Source organism: Bombina bombina, chromosome 6 (assembly GCF_027579735.1).
Source record: "Bombina bombina isolate aBomBom1 chromosome 6, aBomBom1.pri, whole genome shotgun sequence".
In the NCBI taxonomy this organism is placed as follows: domain Eukaryota; kingdom Metazoa; phylum Chordata; class Amphibia; order Anura; family Bombinatoridae; genus Bombina; species Bombina bombina.
The window spans coordinates 181,938,613-181,963,943 of record NC_069504.1 but is presented as its reverse complement, the minus strand read 5'-3'; the positions used below and the strand labels follow the sequence as shown (position 1 = coordinate 181,963,943).

The 25,331-nt window shown below is 35.4% G+C and overlaps 1 protein-coding gene across 2 annotated transcripts in view; it reads left to right on the top strand.

Annotated features, from left to right (window-relative positions):
- MET (MET proto-oncogene, receptor tyrosine kinase) overlaps positions 1-25,331 on the top strand; it is a 278,950-nt gene that overhangs the window by 208,658 nt on the left and 44,961 nt on the right. For both annotated transcript variants that reach the window (XM_053716691.1, XM_053716690.1), the window contains 5 exons: positions 2,250-2,468; positions 10,412-10,558; positions 12,282-12,438; positions 12,527-12,667; positions 23,862-24,092. In XM_053716691.1, coding sequence (XP_053572666.1) covers positions 2,250-2,468; positions 10,412-10,558; positions 12,282-12,438; positions 12,527-12,667; positions 23,862-24,092 — 895 coding nt within the window. The remainder of the gene's footprint in view (positions 1-2,249; positions 2,469-10,411; positions 10,559-12,281; positions 12,439-12,526; positions 12,668-23,861; positions 24,093-25,331) is intronic.

The window sequence follows — 25,331 nt, the reverse complement described above, 5'->3', positions numbered from 1 at the left end:
CATGGATCATCCTAATGGCCTTAAACGGTTAAATTGCAGCTACTCAGTTTGTAACAACCAAGTTTATGAACTTTCATATTGAGAGAATAAATAAACTGATGAATGAAACTGAGTGATAATCCCAAAATGTTTTGTTTTTGTTTTTTTTGTGATGCCCCGTTATATTTTCACAACAAATAATTTTCTCCAAAATATATGAATTATCAATGGTGTCAACTGCTGTTCAGTTGCTTATAATGATTATCCAATGCAAACTAAACAAAAAGATAATAAAACATTATATTCATTATCTGTCAGATGTACATAAATACACACACAGCAGGACATCTCATTTTCTTTAGTTTTGTGTGATTTTCTATAAAATGTGTTTCTGACACATAATCAGAACCTCCTGTAAGCAGACAACAGTTTGAAAGTGGTTAAATGCATTAACAATACACTTAAAAGTGATAATTAAAGGGACATGAAACCCCAAAAAAATATTTTGTGGTTCAGACTGATCATATTATTTTAAACCAATTTTCAATGTACTTTTATTATCTAATTTGCTTCATTCTCTTTGTATCTTTAGTTGAAAAGCATACATAGGCAGGCTCAAGAGCAGAAATGCCTTACTGGGAGCTAGCTACTGATTGGTGGCTACACATAAATGCCTCTTCACCAGATGTGTTCAGTTAGCTCCCAGTAGTGCATTGCTGTTTATTCAACAAAGGATACCAAGAGAATGAAGCACATTTGATAATAGAAGTAAAATGGAAAGTTGTTTAAGATCACATATCTGAATCATGAAAGAAAATATTTGGGCTTCATGTCCCTTTAATTTCAAGCTATTCCAGGGGATTTTAACATGGATTTTCACCAATCTTTATGGATACATAAGACATGTTTAAAAACAAAACCTTTCCTCAGGCCCCCTAACAGGCCAGATTTTCAGGATATCTGAACTGGAGCACAGGTGAAATAATCAGCTGATTAGTAAGCATGGTTATTTTACCTGCTCTCACCCAAGGTAATCCTGAAAACCTGGCTTGTTGTGGAGGCCCAAGGAACGCAGGTTTTAAAACTATGGTTTACAGGGACAGTAAACACCTTGACATTTTTATATAAAATGTTAAATTATGCATAATTAAAAAACTTTGCAATATATGGTTGGAATTCATTTTGTCCCCTTTTCATGTAATTAAGCTCTGACCAATTGATCAATTTCTAATTCTCAGATCTTGAAATGCACCCTGCTGACTTCTCAGGGTTTCTCAAGGCTAACTCTTCAACATACCTTTGTCTAATTTGATTTATCTGATAACAGCTGCAAAACAATACATTTTGTACTAAATTTATGACTATGGCTAGCCTTGGTATCTGCAGACTAAAGCCCAGATTGACTCCTCTAAATAAGGCAAATTGTGGGGGGAGTTTGATTATTGATTAATAACTGCAGTAATAAGAATGTTCATTTGTTTTAAAAATGTTAAGACTTGGCAGATTTTGCCTGTTGAAACCGCCACCTATACTGAAATTTTCAGTACAGTAGTATAGGTTATAGAAAATCTATGTAAACAAAAGGCAGCAGCAGAAATCAAACCATAAGTGGGAGGGAGAGACATTGTCCTGTTAAATGTTGAAATACAGTTTTTAATTGTAATAACCATTCATTTCAATGTATGGTATGCATTAAATAATATCATATAATTAACTTTCTGAGAAAAGAAATTACACCTGAACCAGGAAAGGGGCAGAAATTGAAATGTCTTGTGAAAATGTACTTAAACATTGTTTTCTTATAGGATAGAAAACCAGTGTTGAGTTATTCACACGCAATGTATAGGGGATGTTATTGCTCCACAGATGTATTTAAAAAGCTTGTGAATTGTGTGTGTTATCTTGAGAGTTTCAAATGGATTGGAATAGTATTGAAATTTGAATGGACATTGAAATGAAAATCATGATTAATATATAGAGTGCAATTTTAATAAAACTTTGCAGTTTAATATTGTTATCAAATTGAATTAATTTGCTTGGTATTCTTTGTGGAAACTTAAATCTTTTCTATGAAAGAATACCTAGGTAGGTTCAGGAGCGTGCACGCAACTTGAGAACTTTGTTTTGGTTTTCATGTCCCTTTAATAAAAACCCATGAATATCCCTATACTTTGCATGAAAATTATGATGACTTGGAAGGGTGCCCATTAATATACTGTATGTCTAAACATGTGGTAACAAATTTATGCAATTTATGTTTTTATTTCTAGTCCTGTACCAGTCGTTCTTCTTCTGAGTTAATTTGCTGCTCAACTCCTTCGCTGAAAGATTTATTACTGGATCCACCAATTGTTACCCAAGTTTCATTTACTCTTGATGGTATCACCTCTGACACCTTTGATTTCACTTACGTAAATAATCCAGTGTTTGAGAATTTTGAAGAAAATTTAGTGATTTCTATAGGAAACAAAAACACCATTGAAATTAAGGTAAGAGCTAATTAATCAATATTCCTATATACTAATTAACAGGCATGTGCATCTGTGTCTTTTGGAACCAAACAAACGCCAAAGATGTTGGCTGCCACTTGTGAAAAGATCTATGCAAATCCACACCCACACACACCAGTGATGTTACCCTTTGCTTTCCCAGGAAACAGAGCAATCAAGGGGTAAAATCCCTGCAGTGACACATGGCAATGACTTAATCCTTTATGGTCAATTATAATCAAGTGGTTAAATCGCTACTCCACTACAAGCTGCACTCACCGCTTTCATTTAAAGGGACAGTATACACTCATTTTCATATAACTGCATGTAATAGACACTACTATAAAGAATAAGATGCACAGATACTGATATAAAAATCCAGTATAAAACTGTTTAAAAACTTACTTAGAAGCTGTCAGTTTTGCTCTGTTGAAAAGGTAGCTGGAAAGCCCACTACAAGTGGCAAATAAGACACTCCCCCCCCCCTTCTTTTGCATATGAAAAGACCCTTTACACAAACAGGAGCAAGCTGGAGAAGGTAGCTGACAGTATTCACATAAAACTTTGGGGCTTGGTTAGGAGTCTGAAAATCAGATCAATGTTATTTAAAAATAAGCAAAACTATACATTTATTTAAAAAAAACTTTATGGGCTATATAAATAGATCATCTACAAAACATTTATGCAAAGAAAAAATGAGTGTATAATGTCCCTTTAAACCTTTGATTGCCCAGAGCAGAAACCAAGCAATGATCTGACCCTTGTTTGGCTGTAACACACATGGGCAATCTATGGGTTGGCGTTTAGTTACCACTGCAAAGAACACAGCAGGGATAATTAAACATCTTAGATGTTCAGAGCACATGAGACAGCAGCATTTCCTAAGGGTCTGGGCTTTCCTATAAGGATTTACAAAAAGTGTTGCAGTCACAGGGAACTATGGCAGGAAAGTAGAAATAGTGCAGTGGACTGGGGGGGGGGGTAGATGAATGGAGATGTATAGCTCTCAGCCTTGCTCCTCTCTTCTTCAAGGAGGAGAGATGGATAATTTGAATTTAAATATTCAACAGGAGAAAATTCCATATCTTGGCCTAATACCTAGATAATGTTTACCAGTTGAGAACCCTTCCCAAAAGGGGGCATGGCCAGAAATAATCACACCCCTTTTACCTACAGGTGTGTCCAAAAGTATTAGTACCCTTGCATTTTAAGAGAGGAACAGAAAAAAGGTCAATTGGAGTTTGCCAAAATGCATGTTTACAAGCCATTGTCCTTTAGATGGTGGGCACAAAATGAGAGAAAATAGAACAAACCTGAAGTAGAAATACATTGAATTGTTTCAAATACAAGATCAGAAAAGTCGAAACTCCTTGCTAAAAAGCAAAGATACACTTGAAAAAAAGCACTCAGTCATGGAAAAATCACAAGAAAAATCCCTTCAAATGATAGCCAAAGAAAACATCAAAAAAAGTGATATACTCAATGCCCAAAAACTGAAAAGTCTAGGCCTAAGAAAAATATTGTGATCCACTAACAGTTTCCAGACAAAATCATACATAGCCATACATACATATATACATACATATACATACATATATATACATACACATAGATGTAAAAAATGAAAAGCGACTGGAAAGCTGAGGGCACTAAGTAACAAAAATCAGTGTTTCTACAAATGACTGAACCATTTGCAATCCTGAAGCTACAAAGCTTTACCAGCAAACGTAAAATATGTTTCTAAAACAATGTGTTGCAAGAACGAATATGAATGAAAAATATCTTGCAGAAGCAATTGAATGCCATTCACTGAACACAATTCCATATAAACACATACTGTCTGTACTATTAGGCCTGAACATAATAAAAACGCACAAATGGGGATGAGAAAGTGACCTGTTACATATAATAATCATTAGAAGATTGAAACACTTGAAGTAAATTAGATAAGATTGACTGGAAGAAATAGAGCAAACAGGAAAGATACGTAAAGCACAACAGTCATAAGGCCTCCCGCTGAATAAAACCAACATGAATCAAGCTTATAACAAAGTCTTTACCCTATGGTAAGCACCACCAACATTATGTGAGTCACAATCTATCACAAAACAAGGAGCTATAGAGAAACACCATAAAAAAGAAACAGCTGTTAAATAAGTTTTATTTCAGTAAATATTTTTTTTCCAGTAAGAAATCCTATCCCATGTAAGAAAAATTAAAAGTTAGTGTCTTTTTGGCAAATTATTGTACCACAAATAAACATTATAGAAGAAACATCAGAAAAAGGCTAAGATTGAACATAGGCCTAGTAAGCGTGCATAACTTAATAGCTGATGTAGTTGTGCTCCTGAGGTAATTTTTGGAGGGTCTGAAGAATCAATTTGGAGACCGCAGAGACCCATAATATTCCATATATCAAAGGGTTATAATGTGCAGATTAAAGCACATGTAAAGCATGGCAGCAGGCTCAGGTATAGTCGCACAGTATAGCGCAAGCAACGTCTGAGTAGCTACGTGCTTCTGTCACCAATAAATTCAGCATAACAATCTCTGAGCCTTCCAAATTAAATAAGTTTCACTGTCCATACAGCATGACCCGATGCCGGATCATGGAATGGTATGAAATTAACAAAATTCCAACCAAGAACTGTCAGCCTGAGAAGGCATACCTCCTGTTTCCACACCTGGTGCGTAGGCACCAGATAATGTAAGTAGCCTGGTGGGATCATATAGCTTAAACAGCCTCACCTATACTTACATCAAATAGGTCGAGAGGGAACCCAACTCTTCCCATCTTCTGAATAACTAGGAATGAGTGATGAGGAAGTGAGGTCATCTTCATATAAGTAAAAGTGGAGTGGTTATTTCTGTCCATGCCCCGTTTTGGGAGGGGATCTTTACTGGTAAGTATTAGGTAGGGTCAAGATAAAAAAAAATCCAGGGACAGTGGCACCAATGTTGGCTCAGTCCTGCCTTAAATATGTTCTATTCCAGAAACTTTGACAATTTGGGCACCCATCAGTTTTGTGGGTGTTAAAATAGGGTTTAAGGACCTGTAGCATTTCCCAGTTCCTTATAGAACATGCACTGATTACTATGAACAAAGCATAATATCCTCAATCAGCAAAAGTATTGGATTTTCTTTCATGTGTATGATATTTTTGTTTAACAGAAATTTCAGTAATAAATTTGACTCTAAAGATGTTACAACCTTAATATAATTATTAGAATAAAGCAGTAGCAAACAGTTTAGAATTAATAATAAGGATGATAATATATTTTGCTTGAAGACCTGTATAACTAGATGCCACATTTTAGTGCCTAGCATATTTATGTTGCAAATGACGGCTTTTACAATATGTGTTTAATCTGCTTTATTATTAAATATTGCTGACTGCATTTACTCTAAGACGTCTTTCCTCTAACAGATTCCAACTTGCTCTATAAATGATGGAAAATAAGACCTTTGTTTTATTATCTTTTTCTTTCACCAGTTACTGATTTTTAGGATATTTTCCCAGACATAAGTGCATTTCTAATTACCATCCAGTTCCATTTGCAATTAGACCAGTCTCTTTCCAGTTAGGTTACACATAATAAGGAGGTTGATATGAAGTGTAACTGTAGTAGATTCACTAAATGCTGAAACGTCAAACCTTTCTGTAATTTTTCACAGAAAATGCCCTTTAAATGCTAAAGTAAGCAATTAAAATGCATGACATAACATATGGAAGATCCATGAACCAATATATACGTTTAATATTTATTTCCTACATAGCGACAGAAACCTGTAGATACAAATTTGTGGCACTTTGATAGGTCTTAATGTTAATTAAAAACAAAACAAATATAGAATGTATTGAGCATACCTCTCTCTGCATGATTAAATATGGACTATAATTTGCATATGCAAACGATGTTTGTATGTAAAAAAACAAATGTGTGCGCACCAGATAGGACAGAACTAATGTTTCAACTGAGGTAATTTATAACCTCTAATATTGTACATTTTTTCCACCTATCATCTGAGTATTTCATGTTTGCTACTGTCATCAATAAAATAAACTATTGCAATTAATCTGTAAATTGTAATTGATGGTTCACAGTTTTAATGGTACAGTTTAGCCTCTTTGCATTAGCAATATCTAATTTGTTAAGATAAACGATGGAAGTTTTATGTGTCCAAGGATTCTGTTAAATGCAGAAATATTGTTGAAAACACACAAAACTTTATTAATAATTATAGTTAACATATCTGGCTTTAAGGTCTGCAGTTATGGTAAACAAGCAGTGATGCAGCCGATAAGGCCGGTAGAATACTTGGTTGCATTGGGAGCGGTATTAATGGTGGACATAGTTCTGAAGAGCTTGGTTATGCAACAGTTCTGAAGAGCTTGGTTATTCATGTACTAAATTAAATGCTATGGGGCCGATTCATCAAGCTCTGAATGGAGCTTGATGCAGCTGTTTCCGCGCGGAAATAGGATTTAAGAAGCAGCAGTCTTAAGACCGCTGCTCCTTAACTCGTCCACCTGCTCTGACAGCAATTCGCACGATTGCATATGATTGTGTAGATTGACATTCCCTGCTAGCAGACAAATTGACCGCAAATCTGCAGGGTGCGGCATTGCATAAGCAGTTCACCAGAACTGCTTGTGCAATGATAAATGCCGACATCATATGCTACAGCGGATCATGTCCGTCCGCACTTTCATAAATCGGCCTTATGTGTTAAAAGTAGTCTTTTAGAAAAAACACTAAATTACTATCAGTAATTAGAGCACATTTTAAAAAATGTAAAAAAAAATGATTGTACCAAAATCCTATAAAAAAAGGGTAATTGCAGGTGACCTCATAAAAATATTAAATACCTAGGTGAAAAACTATATGTACCTCGATGCTCAGCTATCAAACATATAAAACTCATCATAAAAGTATAAAGTGTTTAAAGTGATGGTAACGTTTACCCTTTGTATAAACAGATCCGAAATGTTAGTGATATTTTAGATGGAGTTGAATTAATCAGTTGTAATGAAGATGCGCAATAACTTACTTTTTAATGTAGCGCTGAAATTCTGTGACCCTGCCTTCTGGCCGCCCACTTCCAAAGTCACTTTTTTGGTGAACTAATGGTTTGAACTTTTCTTCAATCAGTGATCTAGCTACCAAAAAACAAAAATTGTGTGAGTGCCGTTAGCTCACAAAAAAATTACTTTTGAAGTGGGCAGCTGGAGAGCGGGTATTTAAATTTCAGCATTACATTAAAAAGAGCATCTTCATTACAAATGATGAATAAAACTGCATCTAAAATATCACTATCATTGCGGATCTGTTTATACCAAGGGGAAAGTTTACCATCACTTTAATTATATGTAGTAAAACGAGTTTGACATGCAAATGTAATTGTTTGTATTGGTTACAACACATGGCAATTACATGGTAATCAAATTTCAGTCCCCATAAATCATTTTTTATTGAGAAACAGTTACGGTTAATTGTTTATGTATTGTCTATGGCTGCTTTTGTGCTACAGCCATGTTGAATAGCTCACTACAATATACATCAACACAATATTCCTAACGCAAAGGAAAGTATTGATCAGAAAAGTTAAAAATGTAAAACGTAATCTGATCACTGCAGAATTTATTCACAAAAATAAAATATACGTTTCAGAGTGACTCATTTTGTTGTCATATATTTGGAATTTTGTCGATACAAATCTGTAGAAATTTGTTTTATAATAGACGTACTTGCATAATATGTCCAATTTTCCTCTTTGCCTGAAAAGCCTGTTACAGGAAAAGTTTGCCAACCCCTGTTGGTTAGTTGGTTGCACACTCTAGTGACCTATTTATAACTTCGCCTAACAGTATACACCAATTTTCATATAACTGCATGTAATAGACACTACTATAATAATAAGATGCACAGATATTGATATAAAAATCCAGTATAAAACCGTTTAAAAACGTACTTAGAAGCTTCCAGTTTATGAAAAGACTCTTTATACAAACAGGAGCAAGCTGGAGTAGGTATACGTTGGTATTTTCCTAAAATTTTAGGGCTTGGTTAGGAATCAGTGCAATGTTATTTAAAAATAAGCAAAACTTTCCATTAAAAAAAAAATACTATATGGACTATATAAATGGATCATCTACAAAACATTTATGCAAAGAAAAATCTAGTGTTTAATGTCCCTTTAACCTCCGCAGAAAAGGAAACTCAGGTTACAAAATGGCAGCACCCATTGCTATATGGACACTTAAAGGGACAGTTTACTCAAAACATTCTCCCTTTTAATTTGTTCCCAAGGATCCACTTTACCTGCTGGAGTGTAATACATTGCAAGTATTTTCTTTACCCTTATATTGGGATTTGAAATAGCTTATTTAGCCTGTGGTATCCCCATCTGTTTCTGGCGTTAGGTCCAAGCTATACATAAGCTGACTGTAAACACAGCCAGCAGAAGACATTACACTCCTAGTGGGGTGGGTATAGAAGAGATAAGGTAATAAAATGTGAATTGTTCTTTGCTTTACAGACAGATATAAGATAAAGAAGCATGTATATGTACATAATGTGATATAGAATTGAGATCTGATTATACCTACAAGCTCAGCCCATTTTATTAGGTTGTGGCTTCAAAACACAAAATCAGCTATTTTATATACACAAATAATCATTAAAAAGCAAATTCTCATCAATTGCAGCTGGTAAAAAAAGTAATTGGAAACACATTAAGCGAAAAACAATTTTACAGTGTACTGTCCCTTTAAAGGGATATGAAACCCAAACTTATGTCATCAATTTTTCTTTGTTTTCTTGGTATATTTTGTTGAAAAGCAAGGATGTATGCTTAAAAGAATATCAAACCCAATTTTTTTTTCTTTTAAGAATCAGATAGAATGTTTAATTTTAAGCAAATTTCTAATTTACTCCTATTATCAATTTTCTTCATTCTCTTGATATCTTTAGTTGATAAAGCAGGAATGTAAGCTTAGGAGCTGGTTCATTTTTCGTTCAGCACCCTGGGTAGCGCTTGCTGATTGGTGGCTCAGTTTATCCACCAATCAGCAAGCTATACAGAGGTGTTAAACCAAAAATTAGCCAGCTCCTAAGCTTGCATTCATGATTTTTCAAATAAAGATTCTAAGCGCATGAAGAAAAATGTATAATAGGAGTAAATTAGAAAGTTGCTTAAAATTGCATGCTCTATCTAAATTCTGGAAGAATAAATTTGGGTTTCATATTCCTTCAAGAGTCTGCCCATTCATATCCCTTTAAACCTTACTCTTATTTTTCAATATTTAAATAAATAATATCATTAAACAATTACATTTTATATATTATTCTCAGGATATTATTTTGCTTTGAATACATCAATCTTACAAGCATTTATTTAGTGTTATGTCCCTTTTGAATTCCACATCTTATGGGAAAATGCAGAATAAAGTAAGATTATTTTCCCTACCCAAACATTTATGTGGCAATCCCTTTGTTTGTAGTTGGAGATAATTGTAAAGAAACTTGTAAAACAAACTCTAATGCGTTTTCTCCCTTAAAACACAACCTTTATTAGGAGAACATTCATAGGGGTAGATTTATTATGCAGCGGATGCTGCATTCTACGTACATTGTTTCAGCCTCGCCTAAAACGTAAGTTAAGAAGCCTTCTTTACTCATCCGCCACCTCTGAGAAGGCGGACCACAATTATCCCGATCAGATATGATCAAGATGATTGACACCCCCTGCTAGCAGCCGATTGGCCACCGGTGAGCATTGCACAAGCATTTCACTAGCTTATGCCGGCATTTAGCGAGGCATTTTGCTATATTGAATCATGTCCACTCGACCTTTAGTAAATCTACCCCATAGAATCTGTCATAAATTGTGATATTTTTTTTTTGTTATGGGCTTTAAAATGTAACATTTGTTTCTGCAGGGAGACCATATTGATACTGAAGCGGTTAGAGGTGAGGTACTAAAAATTGGCAACAAGAGTTGTGAAATTATTCATTCCAAATCAGATTCGGTCTCCTGCACTGTTCCAACTGACCTGTTCAAACACAACAGTGAACTGAAAGTAGAGGTAAGACTTACCCTGATCATTTTGCCATCACAAAGTTGTTTTTTCCTTCAATTTTTGTTTTGTCTCTCTCTATAATAATATGTTTGCGTTTATTTGTATCATTATAAAAATTCAGGACATATGCCTGTAATAAATATTTTGCACCATCTCATTTGTTGAACAATCATGTTGTTACAGTTGATTGAATGTTAAAATAATCTTTTGAAAAGACTTTATAAATAATTAAGCAACACACCTGCTGTGAATTAGGATTTTAGATAATTTGCAACTAGTTTGAGAGGAACAATTGTAATTAATTGAAGGATCTGTATAAAGCAGGTGCATTTCAGATAGACAGTTATCTCCCGCTGGGCAAAAACACAAGGTAATAAACTGAAGAATAATATATTTAAAGTAACATTGGCGTAGCAAATGTTGTATTCCCTTCCTTGCAAAGTATTTATTTAATACTATAAAATATATCTGATTCTTACATATAAATCAAGTGTTCTAAAGTCAAGAAAACATACACTTTATTAGATACAGCTAATCATTACTTTCATATTGTACAGCATTGCAGTCCTTATTTACTCTCTAAGAAAACATTATGGCTGACAATATCAGCAGCAAATGGTGTAATTAAAGAGACATTACCACTAAATACATTTTATAAACATAGTATTGAGGTTATGCACAGCTTCCCAGTGGTCATGGGTTCGGCCATATTGAAATCTAGATTTCACTACAGTCCAGTGCTGACCTGTGTGCATATGTGCAGCAACTCTCCTTCAGATACCTGTGTTGTGACCTAAGTTCCAATATGGCAGCACCCATGATTAGAAGGAGATGCAGGAAATGTGTTTAGTGTTCCATTTCATCATATAAATTGTTACAATTTATTGTCTTTACAGTAGCCTGTTGTTGCCCAATAAAAGTAGTTTTATGGGTTGTATGCAGGGGTTTTACAATTTAAACATAATCTGGACAACTTGGCATGGCAGATAGAAACATGACAGTGTTGTCACTTCAGGTCCTCATCCATGGCATGCAATGGGTTAACTTACTGGTATCCAAACTGGTGCAGAGCATTTATTATGCTGAAGTAACCAATCACTAGAGCTGCAAAGGTGCACTGATAAAGCAACTGTGATTGGCTATCATCACAGATATTAGTGCCTGAGTCCAATAACCCCTTAAATGCTGTTGGTGAGGACTCTGATGTTTAAAATAGTGATATTGTTTTGCCTCTCTTTATTATGGTTTGAGCTTTAAAAAAAATGTTTTAGAAGAATGAAATAGCACTGCAGTGTGATTTTTGGACTGGTAAAGTTTTATTACAATGTGTCTCATTGCTACTTTATTTGTATACATCATGAGTGTACCTAGGACCTATGTGGTATCATCTTTGTTATACAGTAGGTGTTGCCCTTCATTATATTATATTTATTATCATCCATCCAATATTTCAGGTTTGCTACAAAATTTTTTAAACCCTTTTCATTGGCAGGTTGATACTTTGATTAAAAGGCTATTGTTTTCTAGCTTTTCTAATGCCTAAGACTTGGTATATATATGTAGACAATACTTTTGCCTATCCCAAGATCTTTCGTAGTCTGGATTTTGTTCACATTTTTCCGCATCCATTTGGTTATACACTGCAAATGCAAAATGTTATCTTAGTGGTCCTTTGAAACTATTATTTTATTAACGACCGTCTAATTTTATTTTTTTGCTTACTGTGCAGTTTATGCAAGGAATCTCCTCTGTCGTTATTGGAAAAGTGATGGTTCAGAAAAACCGCAATTATACCGGAATTATCACTGGCGGTGTGTCTTGTGTGATCCTGCTTGCAATATTGCTTGGGATTTTTGTTTGGATAAAAAAGAAAAAAAGACTGGAAGGTATTGCTAAGGGTAATCATTTATTTCTTCATTGTTTTCTGTGGTAATTTACCAATGACCTAAAATTATTTCTAATATTATTTCCAAGGTATAGGTAGTGATATGGTTCTGTATGATGGAAGAGGGAACACCCCTCACCTGGACAGGCTTGTAAGTGCCCGGAGCATCAGCCCTACAACAGAAATGGTATCAAGTGAATCTGTTGACTACCGCACTACGTTCCAGGAAGGTAAGATGCTATTATTCATTATTTATGGAGTAGTTAGTGTTTTGAGTATTTTGATAAGAGCTCTCCACCTTTTAATTTATGGGAAAAAAACTGTGAGATCTGTAATGCGAAAACATTTACAGAATTACGTAATTATGGAATTGAAAGATCATTTTAAATACGCCCATGGAACACCCATTTGTTATAAATTTGGAATTATTTTATATTTTTATATTTATTGTGATGCAGATTTAAAATGAAGGAATTAGTAAAGTGGATTTATACTGGGAGTTATTTTTATTCTTTTTCAATCTCTGTAAAAAGAAAAAAATAATATCTGTGGGCTGTTTACTGTTCATGGGAATATATCATCTTTTAAATTTGATTCTAGAGCTGCATCTCATATGAATCTCTGAAAAGAACTGGAAGTTTGCTCATATTTCCCTCTGAAGTATAAGCTTAAAGGGACCTGGTACTGTGAAATTACATAAAGCCCATTGAAAACATTTCCACTGATCATATAAATAACAACTTTATAAATGTTATACAAATTATTGTTCACCATGAAAATGTCATTTGAAATAGCTGCAGATAACTGTACAGTGCACAGCTCCATATATTTACAATATAGCCACAATACCATTCACAGTCCTAGCATCATAGTGCTGAGAGATTCTGCTCATATGCAGGTATGCATCATTGACTTTAGCACAGTCGCTGCACTTGAAAGCATTGTGTATACACGTGACCCTGCTCCCTTGCTCGATGCTATTGTTACTTTTTGCATCTATGTACAGGTATAATTCAATAACCCTTTATTAGTTTTTTATGTGTTATTTTTGTCTCATTTTTAAAGGGACATGAAACCCCAAATTTTACATTTTTGATTCAGACGGAGCATGCAATTTAATTCTATTATCTAAGTGGCTTCATTCTCTTGGTATTATTTGTTGAAAAAGCAGCAATGCACTACTGTGAGTTAGTTAAAGGGACAGTATGCTATAAAATAGTTTTTTCCGTAATGTGTTTCCAATTACTTTTTTTACCAGCTGCAGAGTATAAAATGTATGCAATTTGGTTTATTTGTGTATATTAATTAACCAATATTGTGTTTTGAAGCCACAACCTAATAAAATGGGTTGAGTTTGTAGGTATAATCAGATCCCATTACTTTATTAAATATACCTGCTTCTTTATCTTATATCTGTCCATAAACTAATCACCAATACTTGGAGAGAACAATGGAAAATTACCATTTTATTACCTTATCTCTTCTATATCCCACTGGGAGTGTAATTTCTTTTACTGACTGTGTTAACACATCTTGGCCTCGAGGCCAAAAACTTTTAGAATAGGTGGGGATACCACAGGCTAAATAAACTAATTCAAATGCCAATATAAGGTTAATGGAAACACTTGTAAACAATTTAATACACTCTAGCAGGTAAAGTGGATCATTGGGAACAAATTAAAGGGGATACATTTTTTGAGTAAACTATCCCTTTAATGTACTGTGTGAGCCAATAATAAGATGCATATATGTGCAGCCACCAATCAGCAGCTCCTGAGCCTACATGGATATCCTTTTCAGCTAGGGCTACTAAGACAACTAAACAAAATACATAATAGAAGCATGTTTAAAATCACATGCTCTATCTGAATCATGAAATAAATAAAGTGGGTTAAATGTCCCTTTAAGTTTATTTTATTAATTTATAGGGGTCTTGTATTTATTTACAGTCTTTGTCCTTTCCACCTCTTTTGGAATTTTATTCCATAAACCAGTCACCCTTCCCATAAAGAAGTGCTTCCAAAAACGTATAGTGAATTCCTGAACCACTACCCTACAACATCTCCCCTGTAGAGAGTTCTTTGTGTTCACCCTGCTGGGAGGGAGGGTCAGTAAAGCCAAAATGACATTCTAATAATTTTGATCATGTAATGTTTGCAATAGAATATATCTTTAAACACTTACCTCCCAACCTTTATTGCTTATGCAAGATTGCTATTGGTGGGGAGTTCTGCTGCTGCCCCTCCCCCAGCTTACCCTGCCAGGCCTGATGGTAGTTTTTAGGGACTGTCATGCCCCAACACAAAATGCCTTGACTCATCCCATGACACTCCCCCCATCCTGCCCCTGATATTATGGCTCAGCCCACTAAACACAGATGAAACACACCCCACAAGTCCCCCTCACCATGTGTTACAGCATCTTACAGTATTGTAGTATTGCTTGTATATAACTATGTGTTTAACACATACAAATATTTTAAATATATAGTTAAATTCAGCTCCAGAGCAGCAATGCACTACTGGGAGCAAGCTAAATATATATGGTGAGCCAACGACAAGATACATATTTGTATAGTTACCAAGAGAACAATGTGCATTTGATTATGGAAGTTAAAGGGACAGTTTACTCAAAAATTTTCTCCCCTTTAATTTGTTCCCAATGATCCACTTTACCTGCTGGAGTGTATTAAATTGTTTACAAGTAGCTCCTTTACCCTTATATTGGCATTTGAAATTGTTAATTTAGCATGTGGTATCCCCACCTATTCTGAAAGTTTGTGGCCGCGCGTACCAGCTATAGATAAGCTTTGTAAACACAGCCAGCAGAAGAAATTACACTCCCAGTGTGATAAAGCAGAGAGAAGGTAATAAAATGTTGATTTTCCATTGTTCTCTCAAAGTATTGGTGATTGTTTTAAGAACAGATATAAGATAAAGAAGCAGGTATATGTGCACAATGTGATACAGTAATGAGATCTGATTATACCTACAAGCTCAACCCATTTTATTAGGCTGTGGCTTCAAAACACAAAATCAGAGCTTTAATATACAGAAATAAACCTTAAAAAGCTAATTTTCATACATTTTTTACTCTGCAGTTGGTAAAAAAAGCAATTGTAAACACATTAAGGGAAAAACTATTTTACAGTATACTGTCCCTTTAATTTAAAAGTGTCTTAAAATGACTTGCCCTCTCTGAATCATTAGTGTTTTCCAGAGGTGTCTTGTTACATATACAGATAAATCAATACATTGTATAATTCTGTTAAATATTAATGATTCATTTCAATCTACATAAGTAAGAATAAAAATATTACTTTATATCAGTATATTGTTTTTTTTATGATATCATTTTATATTTTCCTTGACATTGAAAACAGGTTGTTTTGTTTAAAACAAAAGTTGGCTCTATCAGGTAAAAGGCCTTACAGACATATAATATTATTGCTCAAATTAGAAGTGATGGGATTGAATGCATATTCCGCCTCTCTGACCTGCCTTAGAGTTTTCCTTGTAAAATATCCTTTAATCCTCTGAGTGCAGCAGAAGCTGGAGAATTGCTCTGTTCAGCGTGCACAGCAGCAGTGAGGCTTTACTGACGAGTCACAAATACCTCAGAATGTTTGCTTTCAACTGGCTGATAACCAGCAATATGAAATCAACATTCTTTTATGCCAGTCTCCTTGCAGTCCAGATAAAAGTAAATTTTCCATCATGACCATCATTTTTTAACTGCAGGATATGAATCACCTTCTGGCATTTCCTTAGTTTAATATTTACTGTACCTTGACATAAAAATAAATACACATATTTCTTGGGTGCGTCCTACAATAGTCCCATGGAGTTAACCTTTTCATGTCCAATGGAGCTTGGAAATACCTGAAGTGAATTTGCATTGTATGAAAGGACCAATAAAAACAGAAAAATTCCATAGTCATCAAATTAACACAAAAATAGAACACAATAGCAGTTTCTCTGAATTGAAAAATCTGATTTTTTATTTCTGACAAATTTTAAAATGTCCTTCCATTTCCCTGCCCCCCTGCATCATGTGACAGCCATTAGGTTATCAGAGAATCATATATGTATATACTGTGAACTTTTGCACGTGCTCAGTAGGTGCCTCAGAAAGTGCATATGAAAAGACTATGCCCTGTTTCATAATGCAAGTAAACAGGGTCATTAAATTATTTCTTCGTGACTCAGATAGAGAATACAATTTTAAACAACTTTCCAGTTTACTTCTATTACCTAATTTGCTTCACTCTCTTGTTATCCTTTGTTGAAGAAGCAGTAATGCATTACCGGGAGCTAGTTATCATATTGGGTAAGCCAAAAAGATGAGGCATATATGTGCTGCCACCAATCAGCAGCTCCTGAGCCTACCTAGGTATCCTATTCAACAAATTGTATCAAGAGAACAAAGCATATTAGATAATATAAGTAAACTAGAAAGTTTTTTTTATTGCATTCTCTGTCTAAGCCATGGAAGTTTATTTCTGACTTTACTGTAACCTAAAATATTATTTAGCTAATTCCTTACACATTCCTTAGACTACGTCATACTGAAACGAGCAGTACTGTGGGTTGTCAGCACTGCATTCCACATGTACCACCCTGAGCACACGTCATAGGTTTGTATCCCCTGCACTAGGAGGGCTATCAGTATAGGGAAGTCATTAAAACATGCATGTTGGGGTCATACATAATTTAGATTAAATTTACCATTTATTCGGCTGCCAGCCCTGAATTAAAAAAATATATATTGCTAAGAAATTTATTCTGGATAGACTGTTTGCACTGTAAATGTCATGATATTTGCTCTTTTATATATATACTAGTCCTAAAGCCCGTTCACACGGGCCGTGTTATTGTGTATCTCTCTCTCTCTCTCTCTCTCTCTCAGGGGTGCGCGTGCGATCAGCTGTGCTCTTTCACTTGCCCGGTCCTCGCGCTGCTGTTTTCACTTGCAGGGGTGCGCGTGCGAGGTCGGGTGGGTGCGCGTGCGATCAGCTGTGCGCTTTCTAAGGCCAAGTGTTTGTCTGTACTGCGCATGACGGCTTCAGACAAACACTTGCCTTTTATAATATAGGATATATATATATAAATTAAATAACAGAGAAAATACTGAGGGACGTGTTGGCATGCAGATGGTGTATATATTATACATTGAAAATAGAATATATTTATTGAAATGCTTATAGAATTCTGTAGTCTGTATGTGTATATATTATTATTTTATTTATTATTTAGAATTAAATGTATTGGTTTTATGGATGTATATTTCTTGGCACAAACAATGTGAAAATAAGACAGCACTGCAGAAAATAAAAGTGAGATGCATTTAAATATAAATTCACTTGCATTCCTTAAACAAAACACCACTGCTTGTCTTCTGGAAAATGCTGAAAGGCACAACTGCCTCCAGCATTTTCCACTGCCCTCTGAATGTGTTTCCCAGCATTACTTAAACATGACAGTTAAACAAACGTTTGTGATTTATATGGAACATGCAGTAAAAAAAATACAATTGACTTTGTTTTACTTTTTTTGGTCTCCTTTGTTGAAAAGCAAACCTTGGTAAGCTTTTGGTATTGTTTGTTAAAGAGTACTTCTAGATATGCTCTGTAGCGTGCATGTGTCTTAAACACTATGAGCCAGATTACAAGTGGAGCGCTATTTAACACGATAACTGCGCTAGAAGTAAGCTTTTTGCACGTGTCAGGTTGCGCTCGTATTATGAGTTGAAAGTAAACTGTTTTCACTCTCGCACCAACCCGACAAACGCAAAAAGTCGAAGCTAGAATATTGCGTTCACGTATTCTCCCATAGAAGTCAGTAAAGAAAAAAAGTGGAAAAAACACCTTACTCGCGTGCAAACCCATTGCATATTCTCATGTGTGCTTCACATAGCAGAATCTGTTCTATTTATTCATAAATAAATATTTCTACATATATCTGATGGTATTTTGCTATGCATATATATATATACTGTATATATATATACACACACACACACATTTATATATATATATATATATATATATATATATAGTATATATGATTTTATATAGGTATAGATATATACAGATATAGGAATATCTGTTTATAAATACATAGAACATATTCTGCTATGTGAAGAACATTGCAATGTGAAATATTCCTATTTTCATCTTGGGTTAGCACACATGAGAATATGCAATGGGTTTGCGCGAGTAGGGTGTGCAGAACATTGGAATGTCAAATATTTACATTAAATACACACTAAGGGGCCAATTTAAGAAGTAGCGGATGCTGCTGTTTGGCGGAAACCTAAGTTAAGAAGCAGCGGTCTTAAGAGCGCTGCTCCTTAACTCGTCCGCCACCTCTGAGGTGGCGGACAGCAATCAACCCCATCGGATATGATCGGGATGATTGATACCCCTGCTAGCGGCCGATTTGCTGCAAATGTGCAGGGGGCGACATTGCACAAGAATTTCACACAAAATTATTATTATTTTATTATTATTATTATACTTTATTTATAAAGCGCCAACATATTCCGCAGCGCTGTCCATGGATACAATTCATTAAAATAAAACAATAATATAAAACTTGTAAGAGACAGGACAAAATTTACAAACACATACAGGAGGAATTGAGGGCCCTATACAATCCTTGCAGAATTGGCACAGGAAAGGTCTATATTTTGTATCACAATTTGTAAACTCAGTTGCAGAAAATATTAAATCCTTTGAAGAATTGAAACAAGAATTTGACTTAAAGGGACAGTATACTGTAAAATAGTTTTTCCCTTAATGTGTTTACAATTGCTTTTTTTACCAACTGCAGAGTAAAAATGTATGAAAATTAGCTATTTAAGGCTTATTTGTGTATATTAAAGCTCTGATTTTGTGTTTTGAAGCCACAACCTAATAAAATAGGTTGAGCTTGTAGGTATAATCCGATCTCATTACTGTATCACATTGTGCAAATATACCTGCTTCTTTATCTTATATCTGTCCTTAAAACAATCACCAATACTTTGAGAGAACAATGGAAAATCAACATTTTATTACCTTATCTCTGCTTTATCACACTGGGAGTGTAATTTCTTCTGCTGGCTGTGTTTACAAAGCTTATCTATAGCTGGTACGCGCGGCCACAAACTTTCAGAATAGGTGGGGATACCACACGCCAAATTAACAATTTCAAATGCCAATATAAGGGTAAAGGAGCTACTTGTAAACAATTTAATACACTCCAGCAGGTAAAGTGGATCATTGGGAACAAATTAAAGGGGAGAAAATTTTTGAGTAAACTGTCCCTTTAAGTAACCGCGATTTCTTCGCATATTTGCAAGCTAGACATTATGTCCAGCAGCTAGTCAACAAATTTTCCTGGAAATGGTCATGGGGAAATTTAGATAACTGGCCAGTTTTGGCCAAATCAGGTCTTCTATCTATCTTTACATAGTATTTTTATTTGGCCTCATAAGGGAGGATCTAACTTAGAATATATAGCCCAAAAATGGACAAATCTCACCGCTGATGTTATTGACCAGAAACTCCAGGTAACCCGCTCTATATCGTTGCTTTGTCATGCCACAATTGCTGAGACCTGGAGAGAGTCCCATATAAAACTATTATATCATACTTATTATACTCCTGAAAAAGGTTACAGGTGGCATAACAAGAACTTCAATAAGTGTCCAAAATGTAGTCTTCTTGCCGCAAATTTATTACATATGATTTGGACATGTCCCAAAATACAGCAGTTTTGGAATAAAATAGAATGTTGGTTACTCAAAGTATTTAAACCCCTATTACACTCGCCTTGAAAGAAATAATTTTTCTGGTGGATAAGAATTTACCCTTAAAGGAGTCTAAGATAAATTCTGTTATTCTTGTTGCCAGAAATTTAATTTTTAAGAAATGGAAGAGTAACCTCCCTCCAATGGTTACCGAAGTAAAGAGATACCTCAAAAAACAATACATAATCGAGCATTTAGCTACGGATTTAAACTCTGATAGGGAAATATCTTCCTTTTTTGAAAAATGGTCTAATTTTATCAAAATATTCCCACCCAGAGAAATTGACCATCTGATCTTTCCATTCAGAAATTCAGAAATAGTTATGTTGGGTATTTGGTAGGGGGGTATTTTTTTTTTCTTCCTTTTTCTTTCCATCTTCCCTGCTCTCTCTCTGGGGGAGGTAGATTATATAGGAGACTTCAAGACTGAGGAACCCTGACAAACTATAGTTTGGAACTTCAGCTCCAATATTATCAGTTAATTAGGGCTAGTGGTATAGGACAGGCGAGGAATCCAGATTATCTAATAGGTTATTTACTTGGTAGCTTTCAATTATTTTTTTCACAGGAATATAGAGGTAAATTAATAGGTTCAATATTCCAAACATTTATTTTTTTCCAAGATGAGCTACTGTTTTTTCCGGCAGCCTACTATTAATTATAAAACTCCCGACAGTTTGCCGAAGAATCTCGGATGGAAGAAAGTCCAGTTTTATTTATCAGTTCTGTAAAAATGCAATTTTGATGTAAGCATCGATGTAAACATATATTCTTAGTGCCTTGCTAGGCGATAATATTGTACTTTCTTTTTTTCCCCCCTCATTTTGTGTTTTCTAATGTTATGGCACATTGTTGTTATAAAATATAAATAAAAAAATAAAAAAAGAGAGGATAGGTAGAGGGGAGCAGTGTTGGTGAGCGCTTTGTAGGCAAGGGTGAAAATTTTGAATTTAATTCTGCTGTGAATGGGGAGCCAATGAAGGGACTTGCAGAAAGGTGCAGCAGATACAGAGCGACGGGAAAGGTGGATCAGCCTGGCAGAGGCATTTAGGATGGATTGAAGAGGGGAGAGGCGGAAAAGAGGAATGGCCAGTAAGTAGGTTATTGTAGTAGTCAATATATAGTAGTCGTGAAATAACAAGGGAGTGGATTATTTGCTTTGTGGTGTTAGCGCACAGAAAAGGTTGAATCTTTGAAATATTGCGTAGATGATTGCGGCAGGATGTGGAAAGCAATTCGATATGGGGGACGGAGGATAGATTTGAGTCAAGTGTAACTCTGAGGCAGCGGACTTGGGGCGATGGGGAAATGGTGATGCCGTCAACAGGGATAGAGAAGTCACAAGTTGGCGTAGAGCTTGAGGGGGGATAAGAAGGAGCTCAGCGTCCGCCTGCACATTAATAAAATCGTCCCAATCACTTTATTAAATATGAATATTGATTAAATATGTTTTTTCATGTTTTAATCTACTTGCAAAGGGCTCCAATGCACTTATATTTATGTCTATATATGTGTACATATGAATTTATGTGTTTATGTGTGTACAAATGTCTGTAAATACATATATATATATACACATATAAATACATATTTACACATATATCTTTAGAGATGTATATGTTTGTATCTTTATGTTAAAGCCCTTTGCCTGTCTTTTTTTCTAACACCTGAGATTTCATATCTTTGAGCCCTTGTAACTTATTTGTGCATTATTTTTTTGAATATTTTATTTTTGATGGTGTTGTTATGAGGGTAACTGTACTTTGTGAAGTATTTTTGATGTGTTTTGTGATGCTTTTTTGTTTTGAAAAACAGTTAACCAGAGTTTTGAGGACGCGCTAACCCGAGGAACTTTAACTTAAATTGCGCTCAAGCGATCGTGTTTACTTTCAACTTGTAATACGAGTGATAAACTTAACGCGTACAAACAACCGCAATAAACCCCTCATTGCTTGTGCGCAAACATTAGCAATCCACTCGTAATCCAGCTCTATATGGCCTCCCACACAGGCCAGATTTTTAGGATTACCTTGAATGAGAGCAGGTAAAATAAAAAAAAATTACTAGTCAGCTGATTATTTCACCTGTGCTCCAGTTCAGATATCCTCAATGTGGCCTGTTAGGGAGACCTAAGGGCAGGTTTGAAAACCAGTGGTGTAAATGTAAGACAGTTCTGCAAACATTTTGCAAGCACATATAGTGCACACTTCTGAGCCTACCTAAGTATGCTATTCAACAAAAGAGAACAAAGTAAAATTGATGATAGAAGTAAATTAGAATTGCTTTGTTTTAATTGCATGTTCTATATGAATCATGAAAGTTTTTTAATTTTGACTTTCATCTGCTTTTAGCTATAGGTTCTAAATTGACTGGGTCTTTGTTATATGTTGGTAAGTTTATAATTAAAGGGACATGAAACCAAAAACATTTCTTTCATAATTAAGATAGATCATGCAACAACTCTAAACAACTCTCTTCTTGCATTATCAAAGTTTGCTTTGTTCTCATGGTATCTTTTGTGGAAAAGCAGAGACGTAAGCCTAGGAGCGTGCACATGTCTGGAGCACTATATGGTAGCAGTTTTGCAGGAGCATTAGATGGCAGCACTATTTGCTGCCATGTAGTGCTCTAGACACCTACCTAGGTATCCCTTCAACAAAGAATACAAAGCGAACAAAGCAAATTTCCTAATAGAAGTAATTTGGAAACTTTATGAAAACGGTGTGCTCTGTGTGAAACATAAAAATAGTTTGTGTTTCATATCCCTTTACATGTATCTTATTTTCATTAGGAGTAGTGCATTATATGTATATTGAGGAGCTTTAAAAGGGACACTAAACCCAATTTTTTTTCTTTCGTGATTATGATAGAGCATGCAATTTTAAGCAATTTTCTAATTTACTCCTATTATCAAATTTTCTTCATTCTCTTGGTATCTTTATTTGAAATGCAAGAATGTAATGCCGGCCCATTTCTGGTGAACAACCTGGGTTGTTCTTGCTGATTGGTGGATAAATTCATCCACCAATGAACAAGTGCTGTCCGGGGTCCTGAACCAAACAAATAGCTTAGATGCCTTCTTTTTCAAATAAAGATAGCAAGAGAACAAAGAAAAATTGATACTAGGGGGCATATCTATCAAGCTCCGTATGGAGCTTGAAGCCCCGTGTTTCTGGCAAGCCTTCAAGCTCGCCAGAAACACCAGTTATGAAGCAGTGGTCTAAAGACCGCTGCTCCATAACCTGTCTGCTTGCTCTGAAGAGGCGGACAGACGTCACCACAATTCAACCCGATCGAATACGATCGGGTTGATTGACAACCCCCTGCTAGCGGCCGCAAATCTGCAGGGGGCGCCGTTGCACCAGCAGTTTACAAGAGCTGCTGGTGCAATGCTGAATGCGGATAGTGTATTGCTCTCCGCATTCAGCGAGGTCTGTCAGACATGATCTGCTGATCGGATCATGTCGGACAGGCCTTTCATAAATAGGCTCCTGTGAGTAAATTAGAAAGTTGCTTAAAATTGCATGCTCTATCTGAATCACGAAAAAAAAAAAATTGGGTTCAGTGTCTCTTTAAGTGTAATTGGGACACAATCAGTGGCTAAAATGTGTTTTATTTGTGTTTTTATAGATCAGTTTCCAAATTCATCACAAAATGGGTCATGCCGGCCAGCTCAGCACGTTCATCGAGATCTCTCTCCCATATTGTCAAGTGGAGATTCTGAAGTAGCCAGTCCCCTTCTGCAGTCGTATGTGCATATTGACATAAGTGCTTTAAACGCAGACCTTGTGAAGGAAGTGGAGCACGTAGTTATTAAAGCCGACAGCCTTCTCGTGCACTTTAATAAAATCATAGGGAGAGGTAGGTACCATGGCTGAGTGCTAGATTTTGGTTCACCATCTTATTTTTGCCACAAATTCTCTATATCAGCTGCCACCATCAATATTTATTTATCAATGTGATATTCATCAAGAGGGTGCAAACACCCCTTGGATGCCACAGTGGGCTGTTACACCTAACTTTAAAGGGACAGTCAACACTAACATTGTTATTGTTTAAATAGTTAGATAATGCCTTTACTACCCATTCCCCAGCTTTGCACAACCAACCCTGTTATATTAATTTCCTTTATAACATTCAAACCTCTAAATGTCTGCCTGTTTCTAAGCCACTACTGACAGCCTCTTATCACATGCTTTATATTTGCTTTTCACAACAGGAGTCTGCTAGTTCATGTGAGCCATATAGATAGCATTGTGCTTACGCCAGTGGGTTGTGCACAACACAGCTAAAATGAAAGTCAATAAATAAAAAGTCATGTGATCAGGGGGCTGTCAAAAGAGGCTTAGATACAAGTACTAACTACCACAATGTCATCCCATGCCTATCATTAGATGGGTGACTGATTCTTGCAGCTAGATATCATCGGGTAGCAAGAGCACAGTATGGACAGATTCTCTGCTGTTTCATTAACTAAACATTGTATATAAAAATCTCAAGGTGTTTAATTTCCCTTTTTAGCAATGTGTTTTACCCCTTTGTTGCCAGGTGTACAGACAATGCAGTATTTTAGCAGACTGTCCAGTAAACGCGTCACCAAAATAATGAACAATTAAATATCCATATAGTGCCATTTGTTAGCTTAATATAAAATACATCATATGCCTCAACACAGTACAAATATGGAGCAGGAAAAAGTGGGGATAGTAAAGGGGGTAAAATCACTTCTGTTTACATGTGGCAGCTAAAAAGGTAAAATTATTGATTTGTATGTTACTGGCAGCCAAGGGGTAAAATGACTGTTTAGCTTTGAAAACTATACATGGGATCAGTAGTGTGGGCTACGGTAGAGCAATATGTGACCACACCTTTCATTGCATCCAATCACCAGCAATTATCCAGTATTTTTGTGGACAACAGCTGGCAACCATATCCCTTTGTTATCCTGGAGCATTCAATAAATTATAAAACCCTGTAACAATTTGGAGCACTTTATTATTGTATTATACTGGCCCTTTACTTAAAGAGACAGTAAATACTTTGAGATTGTAATTTACAATATTTAATTATGTGTAGGAAAAAATATCTGCGGTTTAATTT